Source organism: Hipposideros armiger, unplaced genomic scaffold, assembly GCF_001890085.2.
Source record: "Hipposideros armiger isolate ML-2016 unplaced genomic scaffold, ASM189008v1 scaffold_254, whole genome shotgun sequence".
NCBI lineage: Eukaryota > Metazoa > Chordata > Mammalia > Chiroptera > Hipposideridae > Hipposideros > Hipposideros armiger.
In genome coordinates, this window is record NW_017731604.1 from 480,496 (window position 1) to 495,381 (window position 14,886).

Below are 14,886 nucleotides of genomic sequence, written 5' to 3' on the forward strand. Positions count from 1 at the left end.
TATTCGTTGCCTTAAGCAGCTGTGTGACAAATTCTTTCCCCTCCTGAGGGAGAGTTTTGACACTGGATGACCAATAAAGACAAGCTCTTTGAGTCAGGTTTTTCAGGGAACTGCAACACAGGCCAAATAATGACAATTGTTTGGGAATTGAATCTGTTCTCCTGGAATTGTGTTTATTTTCAAGGCTACTACTGGCCTTAGGAGAGGTGATGAGGCTAGGAGTAAGTTAAAAATGCTACGAAATTACAGTTCTTAACAAGACTGGAGTTATTTTTCTTCCATAAATTCTCCTTGGGTTGATGCAAACTTTTGGTTGATTTCCCAAATTCTGAGAAAAAAAGTTTATTATGAAAAATTCTGCTAGTTATTTTATTGCTTTTGTGAGGAGGTGAATATTCAGAGGTCATTACACTACTATTTCCACTGGTATCACCCACAGCCACCTTCTTTGTAATACTGTCTAAGTATCTCTCAAGAGAATGAACAACTAAAAATTAGTTAGAAGCTAGTAGAAACAAAATATGTTTCTCCCATCCAAGTTGAAAAACCTTCTGTACTCTAGCTACACATTCCTTGGGGGGGGGGTCTATGAACCCTGGATTAGTAATCCTGCCTTACAATGATTTGAAGGATAAACAGGTAACACATAACTTTCCACAATCATGAAAGAAATGTTGAGACAGGTCCAAGTATGGACCTTACTGGCCTTTACTTACTTCCCAATTTTCCTAGAGCATTCAACTGTTTCCTCAAAGATGCCAAAAATCTTGACTAATCTTTCTTTTACTTATAGACTCTGCAAAACCACTTGAAACCAAGACTGAGGCATCTACAACCATGCAATCCCCCTTGGAAAGTAAGTTTCACTAGGGTTATTTTGGAGAAGAGGTCTAAAATGGTGTTATGGAAGCCAAGGGAGAAGGTCCCATGCTATTTGACGGATAATAAGAGGTCACAGGCCTATCCAGGGAGAACACGGCAATAAAGTGATAAAAATAAAAGAAAAATAGAAAGGATTTAAAGATTATGAACAAATGCAACTGTGGATATGTGTGTGTGTGTGTGTGTGTATAATCAAACAATGCAGTGAGTGTTTAAATAAAAAAATCATTACAACAAGACACATTGCTATTAATCCCCCTCAAAATACTCCCCTCACTTCAAACACACTTATCCCATCATTCTTGCCACTTTCTGAAGCAGTTCTGGAAGTCCTCTTTCATGAGTGTCTTTAGTTGCATTGTCGCAGATGCCTCGATGTCCTGAATCAATTCAAAATGTTTACCTTTCATGGTCATTTTGACTTTGGGGAAGAGCCAGAAGTCACATGGTGCCATATATATATATATATATATATATATATATATATATATATATATATATATATATATAGTGTGTGTGTGTGTGTGTGCGCAAAAATTGCCATGAATGTTTGAATAAAAAAATTATTACAGTATGTAATATAATACAGTACAGAGTATATAATGTGAAAAATTTTGAGGAAAAAGATGGTGAGATTTAGAATACTCCCATGGGAAAGGAGAACTGTGACATCTATTCTGCTCCTAGTCTGACTTGCTGTGGCACTTTGGGTATGTTGCCTCTCCTTTGTGGGCCTTCTTCTAACCCCCAACAGTAAGAAACTAAGATAATTCATGTCATAGTACTAGTTGTCAATGACATGGCCAGGAATTCTGGAAAGCTCAGCACAAATGCCCAGAGAAGGATCCCAAACTTGGTAGTCGCTATCCAAATCACAGCTTCTGGCTGGAAGAGGGGCCTCTGATCCTAATACCCTCTTGTCATAGCAACATCTACAGTGAATTCATCCTGGGGTTGGACCGCTGAAGTGGATGTCTACCTTAAGGAGACCAGGACTGTGCCAGGTAAGAGCAATGTCACAACTTCCTTTCTGGCTCTGAACTTTGCTACTGAAAAGTCTCACTATATCTACTCTTCTAGCATTGAATTCTGTGACTACTAACTGCTATGCTCAAAGGCCCTGGAGATGAGTGGGGAGGGTGGAATAAAGACAGAGAAAGACAGAGATCCAGGGATGAGCAAAGTCGGAGTGAGGTAAAAGGAAGGGGCAGATTTGCTCTTTGCTGGTTCTCTATTGCCATAGTAATATACTTCACAAACATTCTAAGCAAGAATAGGAATGGAACCATGACTTCAGCCAGCTCTCCTAAGATTGGCATTTGGCCAGGTAAGAGTAATGTCAGAGCCTCATTACTCGAGCTCTTTACCAAGGCTCACCAAAAAGCTTGAAACTGACTTCTGATTCCTCCAAAGTTTGAAGGATTCCTAAGTCATTGTCTCAGAGATCAAACCCTAAAGAGAAGCTCTTTAATGTTTCATGGAGCTGATAGTCAGCTGGTATGCACCAGTATGACTTCGTTGATTGTTAAAATAATAAAGTACTCTTATATTAGCTGATAATTAGATGCTTCCCTTGTTCCCAAGCTCCCCATTATCACCTGGACTTCCCTTTTCTATCCCTTAGAACTCTCCTAACCACCCCGTGGTCTTTCAGCAAAACATGTTGATGCCTAGTATCACAGAGAACCACTAAAACTCCAGATCTATAGTAGGTAGCAGTTTTGATTGGTTGGTGCTAAATAGCTTGATGATAATCACTCGTTATCTCCTCCTCTGGCTGTATACCATTGATGGTGGACTTATTAATACTCTTGTACTTCTGCCCCCCCCCACCCCCTGCCTGGTTGCACAGCTTTTGGGTGTTTTTGTACATAACCCAAACTTGTTTTGTGTGCCACCTTTGCATTGCCAACTTTGGCTTAAAGATTTCTATAACTCCATGCCTCTCCCAGGGCAACATCTGATAGGAGAATTGAGATTAGAAGATACATCTTGAAGATTTGGCTTGGAATGGAAATTCTCAGATGTTGGGTCTGTGCCTTATATCCTCTATCAAGTTTTTCACTACTTGACTTTCTCCAAGGGAAAATCTTTTCTTTTTCTGCATCATTTTATGGCTTGGGTTATCTCAACTCCAACCAGAGCTCTGAGGACCAAAAATACCAGATTTCTAAGATAGAATATTTTGGGGTCTTGTAAAAACAAAACCAATTGCAGCAGTAAATCTTAAGGGCACTGGAATTCCTTTCCATATTTATTCCCAGATTTTGCCTCCTAGATTTAGAATATTGTAGTTACAGTACATTAAACATTATCTAATATTTTCATTGATATTATGAGGAAATTAAGTTTCAGTTAAGAATGTGACTAAGGTCATTGCATTTATTTTTCTATGACTGCTATAAAAATTACCCCAAAGTTAATGCCTTAAAATAACAAAAGTGTATTATCCTAAAATTATGAAGATCAGAAGTCTGACACACTGGCCTAAAATCAAGTGTCAGCAGGGCTGTATTTTTTCTGGAGGCTTTGGGAGAGAATCAGTTTCTTTGCCCTTCCTAGCTTCTAAAGGCTACCCACATTCCTTGGTTCTTGGCCTCCCTCCCACCATTTTCAAAACCAGCAATGCTGCATCCTTGAATATCTCTCTGACTCTTACCTCCTCTTCTGTTTCCATCTTCCACTTTTAAAGGACCCTTGTGATTACATTGAGCCCACTCAGGTAATTCAATATAATCTGCCCATCTCAATGTCAGGTAATTAGCAAACTTAAATCTATCTGCAACCTGAATTCCTCCTTACAATGTAAACTAATATACATGTTCTGGGAATTTAGATATGAACAATTTTGGAAAACCATAGCAATACAACAAGTAAATAACAGATCCAGGACTGGAAGCCCAATCTAGTGCTTTCCTTCATCTTGTAGACATGATTGGAATAGGTAACCCAGGAGACTTAGAGGAAATATGTTTTGACAAAAAAGAAACCTGGGTACTTGGCCATAGAATGTGAAGAAAAGAATCCTGTGGTTAGAAGTAATTGACCAGAATCTGAATAAGGTAACTTTTTTGTGAAGCTGGGAAATCAGGGTACTATTTTATTTTCTTTAAGAGGTGAAAATCTCCTGTCTTGGCCCCATGAAAAGCATGGAGGACTAGTTCAAATGCCCAGGCCAATCAGGCATCAACCAGTGGGTTTGGAAGAATTTGTTTATACATAGAGTCTCTAGCTTCTCACAAGTCTTTGTCATGGGCCTAGGGTTTTGTTTGTCTCTCAGGATAGCTAAGACATTTAGGAGAAGGTGAAAAATGGAAAAGAAAGAGGTGTGAGCTGGTCTGGGCTGATCATTTGGGTCTCTGTTTCTGGACTAATTTTCAACCAGATACCACTTGACCTTGTTTTGCCTTCTAGAAAAGGGCCTGCCTATCTTTGCCAACATTCTCATCGTCTCCTTGTGCTGTATGGTGGTCTTCACCATGGCTTATATCATGCTGTGCCGGAAAAAATCCCAACAAGGTGAGTGATGAGTATGGCTGGGTGATTCTTTTCCTTTCATTCATTTTGGCAATATAGTTGAGCATAAACTCTGTATCAGACACTGTGTTAGGCACCTCAGAGAGCTCCCAGCTTAGTTTGGGAGTTAGGGTAGAGGGGCATGATGACAGACATGCAAGCCAACAATGACAATACAACTTATGAAACTTAATTTACAGATCTTTGATACCCAACCTAGTACAACCATCTCTGTAATGGGTTGTCTAATGAGGATGCAAGAGAAAGAGAAGTCACAGTCTTTGGCCTCAAGTTGTTTACAATTAATTTAGGGGATTCAATGTAGAGGCATGGAGTTTATCAATAATGATACATAGGAATAAAGGCTATGGACTCAGAGCCTGGAGAAAACAATCAATGCCAAAAGTATCCAGATGGAAGGAGAGTCAGTTAGGGTTAGAGAAATTAGCAAGGGCTTTCAGAAGAAGGTGGGGCTATGGCCAGTATTTGGAGGATGAAAACAGTTTGGAAAGGGGTAGTATTCCATGAAGGAGGAACTGTATGAGTAAAGGTGTAAAGGTTTAAAAGATGACTGTGAGTGGATCATCAATAAAGAAAATTCATGTAACAGAGCAATGAGGAAATACAGGGGGAAAATAAAGTTAATTCCTGATATACAATAGAAGGTCTTGAATGAAAGGCTAAGGAATTTGGATTTTCTTCTCTAGGCCTTGCAAAGGCATTAAAAGACACAAAATTTTTTAAAGCAGTGGAATGACATGATGAAAGGGCAGTTGTCAGGGCCATTTAACAACTGTGAACCAACAGAGAAAACAAAGAATTTACATGTTGATTCCTAAGTAAAATCTAGTACATGTCAATGCCTGCTGTACTAGCTGTTTTACCTAGCATTAGTGTATCTATTCCACTGCAGCAGCTCTTACTCCCAAAAAGCCTGGTTTCCACATGGGTCTTTCTAACCAAAAAAGAGAAGGGATCCTTGAATATCTCCTTTTTCTGGGTCTCAACTATCAGCTCTCATCTTGACCAGTTAGCATGGCTATGAACCATGAGGCTAAACTTGGAAATGGAGATATCTCAAGTGCCCACAAATCCCAGGACTACTAAAAGTAAAACATTCATCATAGTCTGAAGGATACTGGGTATAAACTGTAACCATATTAGATTGTTTCCCTTTCAAAAACCTTCCAGGGTTTCCCGTGGTCCAGGGAATAGGGGTCAAAATGTAGTGTTCCATGAAAGGCCCTCTATGACTTGGCTCTAACTTATCTTCTCTATCCCATCATTCCTTCATACCTAGTTTCATTTCTAGTCACTGAAGTCAAACAGGCAAATAGGCTGTACACCTCACATCTTTATGCATTTTCTCTTCCCGGATTCCTGTTTTCTACCTCTTTATAAGGGAGGCAGTCTTGGGGCATCAATTCAGTTCAACATGTAGTTATTGGGTGCCTACTATATGTCAGGCACTAGGCATATAAAAATGAAAAAGGCACAATCCCTGAAGTGTGGAAGCTACCAGGCCAATGGAGGAGGTAAGATGTGGAAATACAAGGCTATCACAAGCAGAAGGCCTGCTGCAGCATGCCATTTTTCCTTTGTTGTAGTGTGATGCATGCATTCCCAATTGCATCCCTGAAATATTATAAACCCCTAGAGGACAGTACCAAAAGACATTCATCTTTGTACAAAGCTATGAAGCCTTTCAGCCTGCATGGAATGTAGATACTTCTCCACAAGGGGGCAATGGCGACTTATTTCAGGACATTTTCTGGGTGCAGCGTGGGGATGAGTGCATTTGGGAATGGCTTAGGCCGCGGTCCCTGGCTTCAGACAAATTCTGCCCCCACTGCCTGGGCTCTGGCCTGGCTGCCAAGTTTCCCACAAGGACTTCCTGGGGATCTTTGGCAAGATTCCTGGATTGGGAATGGATCCACTTTCAGTGTCCCTCCCTTCACCACATTAAGCAGCTGCTCCAGCCCAATGTCCTAAGTCAGAGTATGCTACAGAGGACAGTTACCAAGTGTGCTTCCTCTTCCTTTCCCTGAGAAATCTACATCCCTGTGTTTCAACCCACTTTCCCAATACTTCCCAGTTATTGGAAACCTGAACATATTGAGATCCTCCTCTATGTTTCCCCTTCCCTCACCTTTTGACTGGTACTTAGGATTCACACTTGGCCCTTGTCCACTCCCCATGGAGACTTCTGACCTGATTTCTTCTTCTTTTCTAGAGAATGTCTATGAAGTGGCCAGGTAAGATAGCCTCTCCTCATCCATCTTCTGACCCTTTCCCTGCCCTCAGTTCTGTAGAGCACTGGCATGGAAGAAAGGGGGTTTGGCACAGGCACAACCTTAAGCCCAAATGCCTTCAGGGTCAGGGCACAGCTTTCTTCCTTCTCTTAAGTACCTGCTGAGGTTATGTCCTGACCCACCAAACACACAGGATAATTCTAGTCCACCAGCCCTTTGTTCCCAGAATCTCTGGGTGACAAGAACCTGTGGGTCAGTTGGCAAGGATTGGGGCAGAAGGGTGGGAAACCAGGGTCCCAGCCTCAAGTTCCTCCTATGGGTGGTGGGCTCTTGGACCACAGTGTGCATGCCAGGGAGGCCAGTGACTCTGGTGAATCCATGAGGGTGGACATCTTCGCAAGTGGCTGCTCCAGTGAAGAGCCAGCTTCCCGGACTCTGGGCAACGACTACTTTGATGAACCCTGCTTGGGCCAGGAGTACTAGATCATCGCCCAGATAAACAGTGACTATACTCGCCTGCTGTACACAGTGCCCCTGGATTATAAGCTTCTGACCACCAAGGGCAAGAATGCGTGTTAAGATCCTACTAAGCCAGAGTCTGCTGACATAATTGCTTTTCTAGTCCCTGCCTTCTGCATAGCCTCCTTCCCTGTTACCTCTCTTCCTGGATAGCCCAACATGTCTTCCCTGCCAACAGTGGGATCCCTATGAATGACTCGCTTTGCTTAAGAAGTTGCCATATGCACTCAAGCAAGCCTGCTGATGGGTTGGGCCTTGAGCCCTTCTATTATCCCTGTCTGGGATTTCTGCTGCTTCTCTCCAAATGTGAGAGGGAAGTGCCCGTAGCACTAGGACTTGGTCATCATACCTCCAGACACCACTTAACTGTGGTCTCTTGTCACCAGAAGACCAGAGGGGGAGGCTCAGCTCTGCCAGCTCAGGGGGTCAGTTGTGTCCAGAAATATTCCCCTTTCTCCAGGGTCAGATAATTTTTAATTGAGATGATCATGTAACAGGCCAGGGTTCAGTTCTGCTCCTATGCTGTGAGTCTAGTGCTCTGATATTATTTTGGTGCTCAATAAATATCTAAACATAATAGCAACCTTGGTTGTATTGGTCTTCTCTCAAGGACCTACCAAGAGTGATTAAAGTGAGACTAGTTGAGATGATTGGGACCTTGGGAGTATGGATAGCACCTTTGTTTTTTTTCGGTCTTCCTCCTTCCCGCCCATGCCACCTTGACATCACTTCAGAGGTGGGCCAGCTGGAACACAATAAATCTTTGGTAAAAGAGTACTTGACTGCCTTCCATTATTCCCTTCCCAATCATTCTGCCAGTTCCATCTGGTGACTCTTCCCAGGTCACTTGGAAACCTGAGTAAAAGGAACCCTTCTTCTGTCTCAGAAGACTGTGGATGCAAAGATAAAGAGGTCCCATCCTCTTCTTTCCAAAGTATGGATGCATCACCCTCAAGGGTTTCTGCTTCCTGGAATCCTAAAATCTTTGGAATAGTTGTATTCTTCATAGGTCATCCCTATCTTCTGGTCGCTTCTTAAATATAGGGTGGAGTTAAGAGCAAGGAATTATTTCTCCTCAAGCAGGAATGGGGAATAGATGTGTGTGTGTGTGTGTGTGTGTGTCTGTGTGTGTGTGTGTCTGTGTGTGTGTCTGTGTATGTGCACACAGGCATACATCTCTCTTCTGTGAGGGACTGTTCTGGGTCAGGTCAACACTGCTCTTCTCTTTCATGTAAAATCAACTTCTTCATTCTTCATTGAAGCTAACATGTTGCCACATTTGTTTCCAATACAACCCCAAGGTCACCTAAGGTTTCACCAGGAGCTGCTCCCCTTTGAGATGATTATGGAAGTCAAATAGTACACAAAAGTGAACAAGGAGAAGTCCTCCACTTTACCACCACCAACCTGCCAAGTCTATGGTCAAAACCTCAGTGTTTCTCTCATACCCAGATGCCAGCTTCACATAGCTCATGAAAAGAGCAACTTCTTCTTCCTCATCATGCTTACAATCCTCTGAAATAGGGCCCCCACCCAGTGGAAACCTCAGCTTCCTTCATGAACAGCTCTGTGTCCATACCCCAGTCTTTGAAAAAAGTCATTATCTATTCCTACTACCCTTAGAGAAAAGAATTACTGAGGTTGAGAAGAGAATCCTAGTTGCATGTCCATTGGTAAAAGGAGCCCCAAATACAGGGACCACTTCTGTCATAGAAGCAATAGACTCCCAGGGCTATCTCAGAGTCTCTTGTCTTAGAGAGCTTAGAGATTATTGATTTTAACTCTGCCATATTACAGATGAGGAAATGAAGCCCAGAGATAAACAATGACTTGTCTAAAGTCAAACATATGAAGTCAGTCGTAGAACAGAGACCAGATGTCAGGTCTGTAAACTCCTAGGAGAATATATTCATTGCAACAGGAAACTTCTGGAGATCATCTGTGCCTCAAAACTGATAATTTTTTTCATCCAAGACAAGCCAGTAAAGAGTTTTAGGTATTGGGCTACCTTCAAAACTTCAGGATACGCTAAACAAAAATGGGTTGATAATATAGGACCTGACTTAGGCACATGGTCAGGGGAAAATAGAGGAGTAAAAAGAGATCTCCAGAAGAGAGAAATAATAAAGTTCCCCTAGAGAACTTTTCTAAATTTTGTTCCATGAAACATTAGACCCAGGAGATGGCCCACAGGGGAGAAAAATCACAATCAAATAGGCATGGGTAATGCTTTGTTCTATAGCTCCTTGTTAGAGATTTCCAAAGCAACATTAGACTATTAAAGGCTCTGAAAAACCCTGCAATAAAACACCTATATCACTTTGTGTTACCAAGTAATTCCAAAATGTATTTGCCCCGTTTGCCCTCTTCCTCCAGCCCTTGACCCTGTTTCCCAGGAAGAAAAATCCTTCATGTTGGCTATTACCTTGAACACCCTATAGCATTGTAGTGACTACACTTTAATTTTTTTTCTCTCACAAAATTCGTGGATGGCATTTGACCCAAAGCCCCAAAGGTAATGGACTAGTGGAAAGTCAATCAATCAGTAAACATTTATTGAGTATTTTCTGTAATCAGAGTATTGTGCTGGGATCTGGGGTAGGGATGGAATGGAGAGATAGCAATCAAGGAAACATAATCTTGTCCTCTAGAAGCACACAATCTAGTGGGGAATTTAAAAATATCCTCTGAAAAAGTTCACTAACAATTCAAGGGCTGTCATTGGGCAGTAGGAAATAAAGGTTTACATACAAGGACCCAGGGAAGATGTGCTTTGAGAATAAAGAAGGAAAAAGTGTACATTGACTTTCAGAAGTCCCTGGAAAGATTGGACTTTGGCTGAACCAGGACATACGGGAAAGAATTAGATAGGCAGAAAGAAATGAAGATGGTATTCCCAGAAGGCGAAAAGGCATGAGGAAAAGGAGAGAGATAGGTGAGGTCAAAGTGTGCTTAGAAGCCAAAGTTGAGTGTCAGGAAAGTGAGTTTCTAAGCCCTGTCATGACGCTTGGGTAAGAATTCTGGTGTCCTTGCTGGGGGACTCTGGAAGGAAGCGTGAAGGAAGAAAGTAAAGAATCAAGTAGCACTTTCATCCCTGGGCCCTGGATACCTTTTCAAGACTATTGTATCCCTCTCAGGATCCCAATATATGTATAGACACTGCCCAGGGCTATGGCTTCCAGAGCTGTCTTACTTTTCCACACTTCCCCTCAGATACAATGCTTCCATTCCCTCAAAATCACCAAAAATGACTTGTGAGAGCTTAGTTGATATTTGACATGTGTTCTTTTATCCAGTTGATAGTCTATTTGTCATATCTCAACTTCCCTGGCCTGAAGCTGCTAGGCATGTGCCGCACTTGGGGTATTTGACAAACTGACACTCTACCACATGGAGTGTCCAACTCAGCTTGTCAAATACACGGAGCGTGGCACTGCAGGAGGCCAGGCCAGGGGCTTCAGTGGGGAGGTGAGATCTTCCTGGAAGATGTGGCCCTGGAAGATAAAAGAGAGAAACAAATCACACCCTGAATCCCAGGGAAACTGCACAGGCTGTAGGGACTAGCCAAAGCACAGGAATAGGGAAGTGAGCAAAACAGGCATGAGGCTCCTAACCAAAAGAGGGATACTGAGGGTAGGTAGGGAACACCCAGTTGAGACTGCAGGTGAGGCCCCAGTAATCAGCTGGGGCTTCCTCAGGCCTGAGTCTTAGAGCTATGGCATTTTTAAGGATCCCAAGCTTTAGTGGGATCCTCTATGTAGCACAGAGAGAGTAATTTGGTTCTCATCCTGCCTCCCTGACCTCCGGAAAGAATCAAGCCCCAGAACCAATACCCATGCCCCCACTTCCCAACCCTCTAAAACAATGTTCTTACAGTGTTGTGGATATGAACTTGAGCTTTGAGGTTAAACATGGGCTTGAATCCTAGCTCTGCCATTATTTAACTGAGAAACTTTGGATAAATTATTTCATCTCTCTGAGCTCCAGTTTTCCACATCCACAAAATGGGTATAAGTATAGTACCTGCTTAATAAGTTATAGTGAAATGACATGAGATAATGTATGTGAAATCCTTAGTTCAGTATTGAGTGCATAGCAAATGCTCAAAAAATGGTACTTGTCCTGACAGAAGGAAGGCAAGGGCCGGTGACAATTGATTTAACAAGGCCAGGACAGATAAAACAGAAGTGTCTGATAGCATCAGCCTTACCTAACATTGTCCCCTTATGCCATTAGGACTCAAGAATGGCAGCTATAGAAGAACTAGCATCTAATCTCACCGACTCATATTATAAATGAGAAAATAAAGGTTCATGTTGAAGAAGAGAATTGCTAAAGGTTACACAAGCTGTTCACAGTTCAGAGTTCTGCCCTATATCAACCCGCTGTGCCATCCAGCTTTCCTCATCAGTCCTTTTGCTTCCCTGCTCTCTGGGAAAAGGGAGACACATCAAACGAGGAAGGCAAAAGATAAGCAGTGGGCTTGGTAGTGAGGCATTGGAATCCTTCAACTCACAGCCATCAGGGAAATCAGGAAGCTGCCAGGAGCATGCATGGTCAGGCCTAGAACTTCTGGGAGAGCACCCTTGGCAACACCCAGACCTGTTGCTAAAACTTCCATGTTATCTTTATCAAATTCACCTCCTTCTCAGCTGCGGCAGTTGATCTGTGAGAAATTAAATACTGGCATGAAAAGCAGGGCATCAGGAATAGAACCATTCCAAGGTTAACAGAAATAGGAAACTACTCCATGAGTCCATAAAGCCCTGTCCCAGCGAAAATAAGGCAGAAGTCTTGTCTTTCAGGAAAAAAAAATCAGTGTTTTTATTATCTTAACTCTTTTCGTTGAGTGTATGGTGGTAAGGGGGTGACATGCCTCTTTAATTTGAGATCTGGGAGTGACTTCAAACTTAAAGTTCTAAAATGTCTTTCCCATTCTTTCATTTTCCTCTCTACCTACCCAATCCATCTCCAGCAACCCAGAAGTGTGGCCTTTTAGCCAAAGCAATGATCATTGTCAACAGATATGGTAGAGTGGAAAGAATCAGACAATCTTAGATCCTAATGCTGCTCTGGGCACCAACTAGCCAATCATGGCATTGGGAACATTTGGAGGGGAGGCCTCATTTCTTCTCTGGAAATGGGAATAAGAAGACTTACCTGGCAGAGTTGTTAGAAAAGTGTTCAATGAGCTTTCCAGAGCATCCCATATAGGAGCCCACAGGCACCTTGGCTTAGTCCCTTGAGCTATAGGTAGAGGCCAGCAAAGGAAGCTGATTAATAGACTTTGAGTTCAGGGTGGCAGGGGAGAGAGAACTGGACTGGTGCCTTTCTTCTATCATCTCCCTCATTGGCTGCCAGCTCAAGTGAGAAGACCTGCATAAACTGGAGGCATCCACAGCCTCCTGAACACCCTTTCTGACTTCATCAAAATGGAAGAGAGATTTTTAGGAGGCTAAAGTTTCCTTTGTAGTACACTAGAAGTTAAAGAGCTTTATAACCCATATTGCCCCAGTATTACTGGAAGGAGTCAGTGGCTGAGCTAAAACGAGTTTCATTTCCACTCTTGATGTTCTGGTCCATGCCTCTCCAACAGAGTGTATATAAGAAAAGCAAGTTCTGTTGAGAAAGGCTGACCAGACCCATAGGAAGAAGTGAATATCTACATGAAGTGATAGTGAGGGACTCTGAAAGGTTTTCTCTTGGTCTGTCATACTACATAAAATATCATCATTGGCCCTCTGCTCCACCCTAGAAGGGCTAACATACCAAGAAGCAGGACTTATCCTGCAACTGACTCAGTTGGACCTTCTCATACTAGGGGCAGTCTCAATTATTTCAGGCATTGTTCAGCCCCCTATTCAGCCCCACCCAGAGATATCTACTCACTTTCATGCCGTTTTTCAACAGAGGGCTGACAACCATCTCAAAAAAGGATATAAAAACTAAGAGTCTCCAGACACTACCCATCTAATCTTTCCCCCCCTCTTCTTCACAGCAGAGACCAAAAAAAGTCATAGAATGGAGAAAAGACTTCCTCTAAGAAACACAGTAGGTAAATGAGGTAAATGGCAAAACCAGGACTGCTACTCAAATTTTCTGACTCCTGGTTCCAGAGAACATTCTACTTCCATGTGTATATCTCCTAAAAAGCATATTTTAGGAGAAAATGTCACCTCCCTTTTTCACTATTAGAAGTTACAGGATAAAATACCAGTGGAAGCCTTCTTCTCCTCCACCCTGACCCAGTATCCCTGAGGAGGGTTCAAGGAGAATGAGATGGGCAGGTAGCCATGGACACTGCCCCAGCTTGGAAATCCAAGTAGAGAGGGCAAATGGATACTATACCTGTTACTGAAGTGATGCCTTGGTCTCAGAGGAGGCACAGGTTCTCTGGTGATGAGCCAAACTGCGCAGTCTTGAGGGAATTGGGCTTTGTGCCGTGAGCAGGAACGTTGTGTGTTTTGAAGGGCCCTTGGTTTCTTCAAGAGGAAACAAAAATGAGGAAGATAAGGCTGAGGTTAGCCAACGGAAATCTGGGTGCAAAATGACAAAACAGTGCTGTTGTGAAAGGGTCCACTACTGCAGCAACAGTTCCCACTGCCATGCCCCGCCCATTCCCAGCCAACCTCCAACAGATACTGGCTCCCCAAATTTCAGAAAGTCAGAGCAAAAAGCCCCTGGGTGCCCTGGCTCTGGTATGGGCCAGGGAGGTTTCCCCAGAGCTACAAGGGAATCCTGGAATGTCAGAGCTGAGACATTATCAAATGAAAATCCCCATTGTCAAAATTGAGAAACCGACCCGCTTAGGGATGTTAGAAATTGCCTGAGAGCAAAAAGCAAATTAGTGGCATAGCTGGAATTTGAATCCCTTCTACCAACTCCAAATTGTGTGTCCTATCACTCTGGCAGAATGCCTCCTAGTCCTGAAATACCCTTTGTTACCTCCCCTGGCACAGGTACATAATTTGCAAGGCCCAGTCCAAAATGAATATGAGGATATCCTTGCAAAAAACAAAAAAAGAATTTCAAGATGGCAACAGCAGAACATTAAACCAAGTATGGGATCTTTGTAAGCACAGGGCCCTATGAAACTTTACTGGTCACGTGCCTGTGAAACTGACCCTGCTGGCACAGGCCACATTCTGGTATCCAGGGGCCTTGCAAAAGGGAAAAAAAAAAAGAAAGAAAATTCACATTTATTTTATTTTTTTTAAGATTTCTTTATTGGGGAATTGGGGAAGAGGAACAGCCAAGTTGTCCTTCAATCTTAGTTGTGGAGGGTGCAGCTAGCTCAGCTCCAACTCCAGTTGCCATCCGGCTGCCCATGGGCAGCTCAAGGCCGCTCAGCTCAAGGTGCCGCGTTCAATCTTAGTTGCGCATGGGCGTAGCCCACCATCCCATGTGGGAGTTGAACCAGTAACCTTGTTGTCAGGAACATGAGCCATCCTGCCACCTGTTGGCAGCTCAACAGCAGCTACACTTGGGCGGGCGCAGCTCACTGGCCCATGTGGGGGTCAAACTGGCGACCCTGTTGCTCAGAGCTCGCGCTCTTAACCAACTGAGCCACTTGGCCGGCCCGAAAATTCACATTTATTAAAGAACTTAGTATGTGCTTTACATTTGTTATCTCATTTAATCAACAACTCTGTATTATGGCATTTTCATTATCATTATTTATAGGCAAGGAAACTGAGGTAAGAAGTAAAGGGACTTG

The 14,886-nt window shown here is 42.9% G+C and overlaps 1 protein-coding gene and 1 long non-coding RNA gene across 5 annotated transcripts in view; one reads left to right on the top strand and one right to left on the bottom strand.

Moving 5' to 3' along the window:
* Positions 1 to 11,693, top strand: part of VSIG4 (V-set and immunoglobulin domain containing 4) — a 35,496-nt gene extending 23,803 nt beyond the window's left edge. The window contains exons 3-7 of one of the 4 annotated variants that reach the window (XM_019656125.1): positions 794 to 856; positions 1,809 to 1,886; positions 4,297 to 4,401; positions 6,632 to 6,653; positions 6,992 to 7,133. In XM_019656125.1, coding sequence (XP_019511670.1) covers positions 794 to 856; positions 1,809 to 1,886; positions 4,297 to 4,401; positions 6,632 to 6,653; positions 6,992 to 7,133 — 410 coding nt within the window. Of the gene's footprint in view, positions 1 to 793; positions 857 to 1,808; positions 1,887 to 4,296; positions 4,402 to 6,631; positions 6,654 to 6,991; positions 7,753 to 8,470; positions 9,473 to 11,405 lie in introns of those variants that run through there. The other 3 variants (XM_019656121.1, XM_019656123.1, XM_019656122.1) reach the window with 3 other exon arrangements.
* Positions 9,708 to 13,607, bottom strand: LOC109390084 (uncharacterized). Its single transcript, XR_002125497.1, has 3 exons — positions 13,518 to 13,607; positions 11,686 to 11,835; positions 9,708 to 10,663 (listed from the first exon to the last, which is right to left on the bottom strand). It is a non-coding gene; the product is annotated as an uncharacterized LOC109390084 (long non-coding RNA).
* Between the last annotated feature and the right edge of the window lie 1,279 nt (positions 13,608 to 14,886).